At 41.4% G+C, this 13,744-nt stretch overlaps 1 protein-coding gene across 4 annotated transcripts in view; it reads right to left on the reverse strand.

Annotated features, from left to right (window-relative positions):
- KCTD9 (potassium channel tetramerization domain containing 9) overlaps nucleotides 1–13,744 on the reverse strand; it is a 137,313-nt gene that overhangs the window by 84,100 nt on the left and 39,469 nt on the right. For 3 of the 4 annotated variants that reach the window (XM_069214145.1, XM_069214144.1, XM_069214143.1), the window contains exons 2-3: nucleotides 10,980–11,101; nucleotides 6,980–7,023 (exon numbers count right to left, since the gene is read on the reverse strand). In XM_069214145.1, coding sequence (XP_069070246.1) covers nucleotides 6,980–7,023; nucleotides 10,980–11,101 — 166 coding nt within the window. The remainder of the gene's footprint in view (nucleotides 1–6,979; nucleotides 7,024–10,979; nucleotides 11,102–13,744) is intronic. The other variant, XM_069214146.1, reaches the window with a different exon arrangement.

The raw sequence follows: 13,744 nt of genomic DNA on the forward strand, positions 1-13,744 counted from the left end.
GAACACTAAAAGAAACTGGCTTGGGCAGGTTGGCCCCACTCACACCCCCGTATATTTTAAATAAAGAGAGCTGGCCCACTCCGGGATCCCATTATTAAAATATTAAATGCAGGTGGGCAATTTTTTATTTTTTTTTTTAAATCAAAAAAAGCTGCGATCCTGATGGACTCCCATAGGAGTGCTGCTTTCTTATAAGAAAGAAAAAAGGCAGGGCATTCAATGGTTCTACAAATGTTAAAGAGAACAGGAAAGATTGGGCAAACCACAAGCTACTGAGTGCTACAGTGACTACAGAGGCAGAGAATCCACATGGGTACCGTCACTCAAGATGGATTTAAACCAAAAGAGGACGGAGTCTACCAGGCCTACTTCTGACAGCCAGCCAATCAGAATGTATTGTATACATCAAAGGCTGCAGAGAGGTCAACAAGCAAAATGCCTGCTTCAATGTCCTGATCCCTATTGGTCAGGAACTCGAATGTGGCTAATAGGACAGATTGTGTCTGTGACGTGTCCAGTAGCTTATACTCTCCTAGCATCCTCACAATCCGGTTGGCTGTTCTTCTCCATAACAAAGAAAATGCAAGGAGAAGGTGATGGGTGTGTAGTTTTTCAGAGTGGCAGGCACAAGGCCAACGTTCTTCAACAAGGGAGTAAATCCCTACATCTTGCAGGAAATGTGGACTTGTCCAAGAAAAGTGAAAGAACTACAATATCACAGATGATTTTTGTGACAATGATACTTAGGCTTTGATGAATAGACACTAGGAAAGGGTAATTCAACATCCAGACATAAATTTTCAGATGGAGAAGCACACCTTGAATAAAGGCATAACCAGCAGTATTCTAAAATGACTGACCGTCGCCCCTGAACATCTCTCACAACTGGCTTCCCTAGGTCTAGATTCCTGAATAAAGTCATAGATAGCCACCAACTTCTTCACTATTAATGTGTCCATGTTGTTATAGAGCTATTAAAATGGAAAACATTGTCACTGACTGAAAATGGGCTAAATGTCACATATTAATTAAAAAAACTATTAACTAACAAATCAATTATGTAGAAAACAATTTCAAGGTAACATAAATAGGTATTAAAATGTTCTGGTTTTGGACAATAATACTAACATAGTACTGCCACTGTCTCTAATGCGACGGGTGGCAGTGGTGAATATGGTTTTCTTGCCATGATGCCTATACACCTTGCAGCACTCAATTGAGATGCTGCAGAGACCGATCTTTGGACGCTTGAATTCCCTACTCACACTGCTTATATGGGCAGGGGAAAAGCAGGGTAGCCCTTGGTTTTTTATACCTGCCCACAATGGAGGGTGGGCTAGCAGTCCCGGACATCTAACTGTACTACTTAGCCTCCCAACTGCAGTACTCGACTTACTGGCTGTCGTCGGAGAACAATTGGGAGAAGGCCCTTCTGGGGGAGAAGACACGTGGCACCCTGTTGCCCCAGCTGTTGCACAGTGGCAGGAGCAATCAGGCCTTGGTACTGTGTCTCATTAAACATACAGCATGTGAAGGTGGTGCTGGGGAGGGCTCCTTTCACCTGAGAGTTTATCTTCTGGTACCTCCCAGCTTTCTGTAACCTTGCAAGTTTGGTAGATGTCACTGAGTGGCGTGAGGGTGGATTTGGGACCTTTGGCAAACTCTACCCTAGCGAGGTGTTCATCTCTTTTGAGGCAGCCCAAGAGACCTTTGATATAGGGAATGGTCAGTTCCTCCTGCACCCCAGTATGGCAGATATATCTTGAGAACTGTGCCCCAAATAACCGGCTGCCCTGCCTTCCTCCTTGCTGTTCTGGGCACTGATAGAGTTGGGGGGATCCCAACATTTAGTCTCAAAGCTATGCACAGCCATGCTCAATGATACACTTAAGGCCTCCTTCCTGGCCAGGGCAGCATGCAAGGAGGAACTGGGGACACCATTTGAGGATGCACAGTGAAGTCAGGTTTGCTCTCTGGTCTGGATGGGGTCATGTAGTGCATGTTTTAAGCTGGTACATTTCAATTTTATGCATCAAACATATATTACCCCTGTATTATTACATAGAATAGATTCCGCTAGGGCAGGTGGATGATACCACTGCCCAGAACAGACAGCAACATTCTTGCACCTAGTACGGCACTGCTACCAGTCAGTACATTCTGAGACACTGTAATGCAGCACCTAGAGGTGGTATGTGGTGCCAACATAGAAGAGAGACAGTAGTTTGCCTGTTGGGTGATGTCAAGAAGCGTACAGACAGAAAGATGGAATATAAATTCACTTACTTCATCCTATTGTTAGCGAAACAGAGGGTTGCAATCGTTTGGATGGGCCAGACAGGTCCCAGTGTGGACAGCTGGGTATGAGACTTCAGTGAGTGGGCAGTGGCTGAAGAAGCCTGCCTTCGTAAATGTAGGCAGGATGATAAGGTAGCCGAAGACCTGCAGATCTGGGGCACGCTGCTAACTAAGTTTGAGGAGATAGAGGGAGGAACACTGAATGAATCCTCAGAGGTTGAAGAATGAGTAATTGTTGCAATGAAGGTGTGGCTGTTCATTGCATCAGAAGGGGAGAGTACCGGGATATACTTACATGCGATGCTTAATGTAATGGACTTTGATCTTCGATAAATCATTAACACTACATGTCACTTGGTTGGAGACCGCTGTAAGGTTACTAATTGGTAACTTGTATTGTTATTCTTTGTGATAAAAAAAAAAACAATGTCTCTAAAAAAACTACAATAATGAACTGGAGGCTATATCTTGCCATGTCAGCAAAATAAATTTGAATCACTCTATGGTATATTTGCCTGTATATCTGTAACCATTTCACAGTTTAACAATACACCTTGCATAGGTAAGGGGTTTATTACGTTATAATGCCTACTTTGGCATGATATGACAAGGTTTGTAAAAATATTTATTGAAAGGTCCTGTAAGTGTTACATATATCACAGCTAAGATCATTGAAGTGAAAACAATTGGAAGCCAGTAATTAAATCATATTAAAGTGTTCTACATACCACTATAGCTTTGAAAATGTACTTATGTTCTTACACTAGTCGTGTATTCCATTCCAAGGAAGCTCCTACATGCCCCTTTACTATAACCATAGCCAAGAATGAGATTTACTAGTTTATCTAATCAGCAGAGATCAGCCTCCTAATGTTGGTGTTTGAGACATAGCTACTCTCTTACAAATGTTTGTTTTAAAAAAAACCTCTCCCTCTCTTTCTCCTTCTCTCCTCCTAGTCTACGGGATGGCCAAAACTCAATCAACATGCACAAGCTGAGGTATTTCAGGCACTGTGAAATTTGGTGTCAGGTTTTGATTTTAAATCAGGTATGTGCCAATACTGTGGCTCTGAAATAAAAGAGAATGCTGTCCTGCTCTGGCAAAATAATTGAGGCCATATCCATCTGGCGGAAAGTAATTGGATATCAAGTGGAACATTCACTGTCAACAGGTGTGGTTTCTCTTTTAAAAAGGTGAGGTATTATGTTATACATCCATTTTTATATAGGTGTGGAGTAGAATGGCCCATTGGCTACAGTACTGTTACCTACAGCCTCATGGCTATTTCTACTGCAGTTGTGTGCAACATCCTGGTTTAGACCACTCCCAACTGCTTCTCCTATTGTTACTCTTCTAGTCATCTATTAAGTCCCCCATGCTGGCTGAGCTCTCCAACTCCTCAGGCATATAAATAGCAGCATTTGATTATAGGTCCGATGTTATTTGCATTTCGTGGCTCAAATGCTGCACATCGATGCACTAATGGGTCGGGCCTCGATGGCCTTGTAGTTCACACTCAGACAGCCTCATGATTCAGCATGGCACCCTCCACTATCTCTTTTCAAGCAGTCCAAAAGCACCCCACTTATCTGATGCCACTTTTACCTATGGGCTCCTCTCTGCAGCTTTCGGCAAGCTCCTCTGGAAGCTGAATAACAACTTTAGACAGTACTTACCCTGGGAACAACACAAAAGATGAACAAAACGGAGTTAATGGTCACTGCAGCACGATATATGCTACTGAAAGACAGAGAGGGTGTGTATAGGGAATATATTGGTCTTTGTGATTTTCTCACCGCCACACCCAGAGGTGCTGGGCTCCCTGCTAGCAGCACTTTATTATAGTTGGAATTCAATCTCAAACCTGACAATTGTCTGCCTACATCAGTGGCTCTTACCAAAACCCTCCTATTACTTTGCCATGAATAGATGCAGCCTCAGGAAGGTCCCCTCTCCCCACCCCTCTTTGCTTTCAGCATGCAGCATTTTGCAACATGTATTAACATGTATCAGCTCAACAGTTCTGGCCAGGACACAAAAAAAAAATCATCCTATTTGCTGATGACTTCCTACAAACTTTAACACCACCAAAAGGGGTGAGGCTGAAAGGGTGCAAGGAAAACCGAAAATGCTCTTGGACTACCGGTAACTGCAGCATCTTGAATTTGTCCTTTTCCAGAAAGAAGTCGCAGAGGAAGATCTACAATAGCATGAAAGCCTCCATCTTTCTTCAGCACCAAGAAATACCAGGAGTAATATGTCCTTATTTCCGATGCTGGAAACCTCCATATGGCTCCTTTGTCCAAAAGAGCATGGGCTTCTTACTGGAGAACAGACAAATGGTCTTCTGAAAGTCGCTCAGATGTGGGTGGGACATGAGGCACGCTGTACAGGAGTGGCAGAACATATCCTTGCTGAACTACCTGGAGTACTTATTTGTCAGTTGCAATGCCCCCCCCCCCCGTCCATGCAGTTAAAACATTATCCTGCCTCCAATAAGGTGGCCATGTGCTGGTGAAGGCCAGCAAAAGCGGCTTGGAAGATGAAGGAGGGAGGTGGGGTGGAGGGCAAGGGACTGGGCAGTACGCTGTCCCTGAAGGCCTAGACCTTATTGGCTGAATGTTGCAAGGGCCTAGGCAGCCTTTGTGCCAAAACACTTCTGCAACCTTGAAAGCACGAAATTGCTGGGACTTCTGCTTCACAGACCCAAAAAGACTGAGTTAATGTGCTGTGGCCCTGATTTCTTTAAAGTGCTCCAGTGAGTGCTTGCTTTGTCTCTGAAGAGCCGTGGGCCATCATATGGAATATCCATTAATGACACTTGGACGTCTCCTGAAAAACCTGTGCATTTCTTCCATGTCTGGTGCTGAAGCACCACGCTGGTAATGAGACTGCCATGCCTAAGCAGTCTGGAGTATCCAGGTCAGACTGAATGCCATATTTTGCTGCATCTTGGCCATCCCCAAACCATGATGATTATGTTCTGAATCTGAGTCAAAGATTTTGGAGCACTTGAAGGTGACTCCTTGGCAGTGGTAACGTATTGTCCGACTAAGAAAGAGGGGTGACCAACTGTGTCATAATATGTATACGACGCAAATTCAATTGAGGCCATGGTGGTTTTCTCCCGGACTCGGCCCAAACAATTGGGTCCTCCTCCGGCATACGTGGTGCCAGAGCTGTTGTCAACATGGGCAGAACAGGCTTGTGATGTGGCGCTGGGATGGGCATTGGTCCCAGAGTCTGGACAGGCTCTGCGAGGGGTCAAGAGGCACAGGTGGTGTCCAAGATCGATCCTCTGACGGTAGCAAGACTGGAGGCCTCCTCGGATCTGTTGAGTCTGAAAGCACGCCTTAGGGGTCTGAAAGGACTTAGAAGAGTCACAACATGGCTTCAATTAAAGCGGCTACCTGCTGTAATGTTCCCCATGGACCTGAAAACTCTGGTTGCTTCGGGACTAGTTGTGGAACCAGTTAGTCTAGAAGAGATCAGGACAGACTGAAGCACCTTGTCGTCTATGCAACTTCTCTGATCAAGGGACGGGATGGAGAAAAATGTTGCTTCATCTTCCTTTGTATGGCCTAGGGCACTGACTTACTTGAGAACTTTGAATGCAAGGTGTTCTATTGCAGGAACAGTCCCAAGAGAGGGAGTGTGTCAGTGCCCTGTACTTTGACCCAAAGTGAATCTTAGGCATCTTTCTTCTGTGTTTGTCGATGCAGAGTTTGGATTTACATGCCCAGATCACCTTGTAGTTCATCTGGGCAGAGTTGGTGTAGGCCTTGGAGTTATGCAACACTAGACAGCAGAAACATACCATGTAGGGGTCTGTCACAAACAACTGCTTGTACAATCCCTACAAAACTTACGTACTGTAGCCTTTGGTATGGACGTGTCTCTTGCACACTAGAAAACTTATTTTGGAACAAAAACATAGTGCCTGATTTAGAACTTGTCAGATGGGTTACTCCATCATTACAGTAAATGATAGCCCGTCCGCCGAGTTCTAAATCAGGCTCTTAGTCAGAGATGAGGTAAAAGATTGGAGCGAGCTCCGTATCCACATCTGAAGGGAATGAAATAAGGGAACTGAAATAAGGGAACTGATGTCAATGCGTGGGGTGAGGAGGTGGGGGAGGAGGAGAAAGTGGTTATATGTGCATCCAATGTCACTTCCGGCGTGGGATGAAGCAGACTTGGAGCTGCAGGATGCCACCTGTTGGCACATGGGAGCAACGCTGAGAAAAATTCCAGCTCCACTGTGACGCCTGGGTGTGTTTACAAGGAGAATCTGCAGTTAGAAGTATGTATATCACATGCATGACCATCTTTATCCCTCTCATAGGCACTACAATTTCAGACAACTCATTTCTAGTTTGGAACACATAAAACTTAGGTATTATTATTTAAGCAGAAAAGCTCATAAAAACAGTCTGCAGCATAGTTTTTATACCTTTTTACACAGAAACAGTGTAATGGTTCATGAAGTTAATATTACAGATTTTCATAATATGAATTTGATTATGCATTTGCAAACAAAAAAAATCCATTGTGCTTGGAGAGTGGGAACACGTGTTGCACATTCCTTAAAGGTGATAGGACAAGAAGGAAAGAGAGGACTGTTAGAATTTGATGTACCAGTATGCACAACATTCTGAACATTCAAGGAACTGAACTTACCCACAAATGGTTCTCCTTCACTTGCATACAGAACGTCATCATCTCTGAGTAAGAGAAATAAGAGAATTTTTAAGAGTGACCCACTGCTCTATGACATTATACCACCTCCCCTTTCTTTGGTCTAGAACACTGCTGTTAGGTGCGGTTGGGAAAAACCATACAATAGATTGCATTAGGTCAGCATTACCCAGGTTGTAGGAGGAAATGGATCTACTTACATTATCTTGTGTGTGTATTACTTGTATCCACAATGTGAAGTGTATGAAAATACCTATTGAAGACCAAAAGGGATCATTCAGAAATTCAAATGTTTCACCTCTTTTATGCCTTACAATTTTCTCAAGAACAGATTATTCCTCTGATGGGCCAGAGGGTCCTCCAGTGCTAAGGATGGTGTAACGACCAGGGACTTTAAATTTACAACCGCAAAGTCTGAATTTGCTCTGCTGCGTCTCCCATGCTAGATCTGACAATACTAACAAATAGCAAAACAGCCAAAGGCAAGAGAGAAGCTGATGGAACTGCCTTCTTTTCTATCCCGTTCTTGTAATGGGTTGCCAAGACAGTGACCAAATGAGCTCAGTGCCTTACCTTGAATATTGCTACTGCAAATATCATATGGAAGGTTGTGGATTCATAAGGCAGGGAGCCTTTAATAACCTTGAGAAACTCAGATTTTTCACCCTGCCTTCTGGGGTGATGAGATAGAGCAGTTTCAAATATATGACAAATTCATCCATTCATTAAAATTGCATGAGCTCCCATGCAACCAATGCTCTGGTTCTTAGATCTGTGAGAATTAAGAAATTTGTTAAAACTGCAGCCCCTCGTCTATCTTTTGATAACTAGTATAGCGTAGTCTGCACACCATTCTTCAGGGCAGGGAGGTAGCTCGATGGGCACACACGTGAATTTCTGCAGTCAGAATGAAGTTGCTAGAGTGTTTAGAGGTTGTGAAGTTAACCAAGTACAGCAGTAGTCTATTTATGTGTGCTCTTCCTGAGGCCAAATATTTAATACATCTCACAATATAGGCTTTGTGAAGGTCATACCTTGGACTATGTTAGGTAGCAAAAGGATATCAGGAGGAAGATCGGAAAATAAAAACTCAGCCATAAAAACCAATCCTACGTTATCACAGAGAGAAATGTCTCTTTGGCTTCAGACTACTACTAAGCAATAATTGCTTCTTAATGGATTTAAATAGCCACCCAGTTATTATGATGGCTTAACTGGCACAACACAGCTCCTCACTCAGGTTAAGATACATCATCAGACTACCTAGTCCACACAACTAAATTCCACAAAGCAGTTGCATGTAGCTTGTACCTGTCAAAGTTCAGAGAATCTCAGTAAATGTTTGTTACATGAAGAGTGGGGTCTCTGTCCTGTTAACAAGCACAGATTCTGGAATGCCACTTTTTCGTGCTCAGCCACTTTAGTGTATTCACTATACATTTGAACATTGGACCAATACAAAATGATCACTACACAGTGAAGCTCAAGGGGAATCCCTCCATTCCACGGTGGAGGTGCTAAACTATTCCCAAAGGAAAGGTTACTTGTAAATTATTTGGAACTTTCTTGCATATTAAAAGGGCTGTGAAGGAAGGACTAACATTTTCCCAAAATAAGAGGTAAACCAGAGAAGTACAGCTATCTTTGCCAAACATTTTCTTCATTCTAATCATGTTTGACTTCAACTCATGTTGACATTCATATGCCAATGAGGCCAATTTTCGTGTATTTGTGAGAAGCTGCAGTTATATTTAAATGCAGTCCACTGTGAGTAACCGGTTCAAGTGAGTCAGCATCAGCCCCATGTTGAAACTGTATATACTGGTTACTTTGTTGTGTCTTGAAGAAAGGAGGAGTACCTCACTGTACTCAGTGTAGTCTTTTTGTCATCTCTAAGATGATTGTGGGGTCCCTTGACCTCTTTGTTGGTACCCACACTTGTGGCAGGTATTTCTTGGCATGTGGTCTCACAGGAGTGGGTTTTACCACTATGGTTGGAGGAGAGAGGAGTTCATGTCACCTCAAGGAACCTGACTGGTCTGAGTTCAAAACCAGGCATGCCCCACCTCAACTTTGTACAGCATGCTCAATTTACTGCTAGTCAGGGAGGTGGAATTCCTATAGCCCCACACCCCGGACATATCGTTTGGGGTCAACAACATGTTTATTTTGTCATTGGGACAAGCGGGCCCAACCCCCTGCAGCACAAACCCTTTGTCTGGACGTTTACAGGAAAGAGAACTGTCTGCAGTTGAGGTAATATGTGTGTCCATATGTTAATGCTGTGCAAACTTGTATTTATGGTTCATTTATGCAAAGCCTTTATTATTAAGGTGGGCACTCATTGCAAGGTCATGCTACACTACTGACAGTGGTTCCATTAAAATAATGTGTACACACACATTTGAAAAGTTTAACAATATGAGGCTACATACAATACTCCCAGAGTGCTCTTTGAATAGATGAAAATGTTTGCAGAAGCTTTTAAGCAAGACTCGTGATTCTTTGCTTTCAAAATAAAAAGTTCAGAAAAAAAATGCAAGCAGGGAAAAAAGGTTTTTCTTCATTACTGTGAAATTTTTGGCACTATTTCTTTAATCATTATTTAGTAAAATGTGTTGATGCATGCTAGTATTTCCAAAAAATATTCATAACAAAAATCAGTGTAACCATTTTCAACAAGATTATGGGATGAAAATAAACAAGCACTGGCAAATCCAACCAATCCAACGTTGATGGCCAAGTCTTTTGGTTTTGTCAATGCGTTTCTTGTTTTGACATGGCTTCTGTAACACTTTATTGTTGTGTGAGCTGCCAGGCCCTCACCATTGGAACAAACATTGTCAAAAAGCAAAAACAAATTTTGTCTAGACTAGTTCCTGGCACTGAACAAAACTATTCTGTGTGCCAGTATGCTCCTTGTCGAGGAGTAGAATGCTATCACTCATGTAAATGCCACGGATAGATTGATAGAGAAACAGAATTTTAATAAAAACAAAATGTCTTGGTTAATGCCCAACCTATTAAGGGGCCCAATTCTTAAAGAAAATCACAAAAGTGTACCCATGGTATAGGTCTTTGCATTAGTGGCTTTAATGAATTCACAAGAATTTTCAGAAGTAGACTAGCAAATTGTACTCTAGAAAATATATGTGAACTGTATTTTAGCATGAGCAGTTACATATGTGTAGATTTGCTCATGCGTACATCTATTGAGCATTTACAAGTTCACTTTCTCTCCAACCACTTTTTTCCTCCAACCCTGAAACTTCTATTTCTGTCTTTGTCAGGAGTAAATTTCTATCTTTTCTCAGTATGGGAAAAGATGAGAAGAGATGGTGAAAATGCATAACACCTGTAAGTTAATAGGTTTGCCCAGTCTCAAAGGCATTCCAGCCCTGGAGCTATTTCTTACCGCCTCCTCTAACCCCAGTATGTAGATCTAAGGAAAGGTGGCAAAATAAGGAAATTGCTATAGTGGTGCTTGAAATTACTAGTATTCAAGCCCTACTATAGTATTAGCCTTGGCATAATCAAAGAGGATATTATCAGAGATCTTATTTAATGGGATTGCTGCCATAATTTGTCGTCACAGAACATGTCACCAAAAGAACAAGTAGATTTTTTTACACAACAATTAGATTTAAGAAGCAACCTGTTCCACGGACAAGTAGATATCTTTTTAAATTCCACATCTCTGGACTACACTGAATAACATATGACAACCCTCTTCAATAACAAAAAACAACTTTTTTTCTGGAAAATATCCCCACTACGTTACGTGCACAAAGGTGTTGTTCAACAATAAATTTGTGTGCTCATTTACAAGCAATTGGGTTTCAGGAGGCAGGACAAACATTGAAAATGCTAAAAATGCTGACCACTTAACTTGAGGCTTCATTTATTTGGGAATCATTCTGTATTACAACCAGTCATTAGTGACAGCTTTTGCACATACAAAAGCACGCTTAAGAACATTTACCTTATTAAAGCAATGTCATCTATGAGCCCCCCTCTGCCATTGTAGATACTGGAAGCTCTGATTCCAAGTTTACTGCTGGCCACAGAAAGCAAGTCTGATAATGTCCCATAAACAGCAACCACCTAGGTGGGAGAAGGAAATAATTATAAGTCTCATGTCTGGTGGGGAAAAAGTAATTCATTTACTTTTCATTCATCAATCAAGCCAAGGCTTCAAGACTCTTCTTGGAAAATGAAAGGTGGCAAGTGTGGTTAAAAAGTTTTGGAGTCAAAGTTTTCATTGTTGCTAAAAATTTTGAAGTAAAATGTGGTGCCATTCCTAAAAAGGTCAAATGTTAGATGGAAGCATATATTAAAAGTGTGGGATGCGTCAGATGAGTGTAGCTACCGTACCGGCTGAATATATTGGTGTTAGGCAAAAAAGAACTCGTGAGCTTGCAAGCTGAATACATTGGTGGTAGACATGAAAGAAATTGCAGAGTTCCCTTATCTTGTGCTACTCAAAACTGTCACAATGTTGTACTGTCCTGTGGGCCAGACTGACAAATAAAAAAGTTAGAGTATAGGTGAGAATCGATTCCTTTCCGGTTGGTGAGGAACCACCAGCAGTCAACTGGACTTCGGTCTAATTTTGGATGATTCACAGACTAGATATTCAATGGTCCTAACGGTCAAATACATTAATCTTAAAGTAAATAGATCACAAACGGAGGATGGTAATGTTGCCGCCACTTTGGGAACACAGACAATAGCAGTCACTACACTTATTAATTCCTGCAGCTCCTGACGCAAAATGAATGCTATGCTGTGCATGTACACATGTATGATGCTTATAAATATATTTAAGTTCTAGGTGGTTTCATTTGGGTGCATGAGTAACCTAAAAGTATATGATCTGTAATCCCAAGCTCCCTTAACTCAAGACTCCAATAAAATAAGTTCTTTGTTAGCACACATATGCAGACTGCTGCTGTGGGCAACTTGTGCTACAAGACCAAAATGATAATCTTCACGTTTATATGAATCTTCCCTAACCCTACTTCCAGGGATGTTTTTAGGTCGTTTTCTGTCATGGCATGCATCATTTCATGATTTTATGCATTTAATGTGCCGTAGTAAAGGAATAGGTCTCTGATCCAATTTGTAGGCTTTCTAGTACATAATCCGATTTTGAAATTCAATCAACATATGCCCTTTATAGGCCGTAAGAGTTATTGAGTTTGCACGTTTTTAACTATTTACTCGACCAACAGATAATATAATTATATTGACATACACAGTTTCCCTTTGAAAATCTATACATTTTGCCTGCCTTGAACTTTTTGACAGCCAGTTGTCAGTGATCTGGTTCTACCCTCATCAGCTTGTGTTTCACTTGTATGTTCTGAGAAGAAACCAAATCACTTCATGAAGTTAAGCATGAAAAGGCAATGTTTAAAATTGTCTTCTGTGTATAACTGTAGTAACTCTTGTCTGATTAAGAAGGTGATACTTGCGTTACAAGTACTGGCGATTATAAAAAATGTATTTGATCACATTTATGACTGACTTTATAAGGTTGGCACTTAGTGACCTATCTGCTATGCGCAGTGCACACAGATATTCTTGCTTATTAGCAAAAACCTGGGAGCCAACATTTATAAAACAGTAAAAAGGAAAACTACAAGTACCAGGCTTGCTGAAGTTGACACATTTTAATTACGGCAACTTGGAAGTACTTTAGTCACATGTCAGAATTGTCAGCATGCACTGGCAGATCTGAGGTTAGATTTCAGACTATTCCTGGCTTATCTGGCATATGAATGACTATGCCACAAATGATAAAGCTGGTGAGCTTCGGAACTAGACATTACATATAATATAATTACAATGCTAACGAGTGCCAATAATGGTTAGACTGGTAATGCACAACATTACTGCTTTGCTTGTTACATACAAATATCACTGCTTCTACTTAAATCCAACTTTTTCTTCAATAGGAGCAATTTATGTTCAATGAAAATTATCCTGAGCTACTAATGTAATTACTGTTGTAATGGTGACGGCATCAGAGCTGGATTATACTTGTGGCCACCATATGCAAGACTGTAATCACCTCAGTTCATCAGGAATGGTTGCTTGCAACAATGTAAAAAACAAGCCTTTGACAATATGGAATGATTCTACATTGGTAATACATAACAGCCGTTAATGCAGTGCTCTTGGTATCAAGGCAATAGTATTAGTAATAAGTCTCTACAGCTGCATGATTGATCTGTCAATATCAGCTTTAAATGTTTTTGGGAAAATTAACTATTTTTCTCCAAATATCAGCTAATGAGTTCTGCACATACATACATTTTCATCTCAAATACATGCTTTCCATTTTTGGTACAGATATGTCAACTCAGGCAAGCAAAGCTTGTGATTTACTAGGCTGGGTTTAACACAGGAGAACTACTTACAGGCATCTGGTGAGCCTCCGTAGCTCACAAGCTACGTGTTAGAGAAGCCTGACTTATACTAATGAGCGAGGCAATAACTGCTCAGATTCCTTATCGGTGATGTTCATTGCTGACTCTGACATATTTATGTTTATTTGCTTTGTCCACATCTGGACATACATTAGGGTGAGGATGCCAGCCCAAATCATTTGAGGTATTCAACAAAATGTACTACTGAAAGGAGAATACTTGCCTAGGCAATAATGGAACAATACTGTGTAGGCTAATTATGGGGACCATTATTACTTGTACTAATGGACATTATTGCTAAAATTGCTGGGGA

Source organism: Pleurodeles waltl, chromosome 11 (assembly GCF_031143425.1).
Source record: "Pleurodeles waltl isolate 20211129_DDA chromosome 11, aPleWal1.hap1.20221129, whole genome shotgun sequence".
Lineage (NCBI taxonomy): Eukaryota > Metazoa > Chordata > Amphibia > Caudata > Salamandridae > Pleurodeles > Pleurodeles waltl.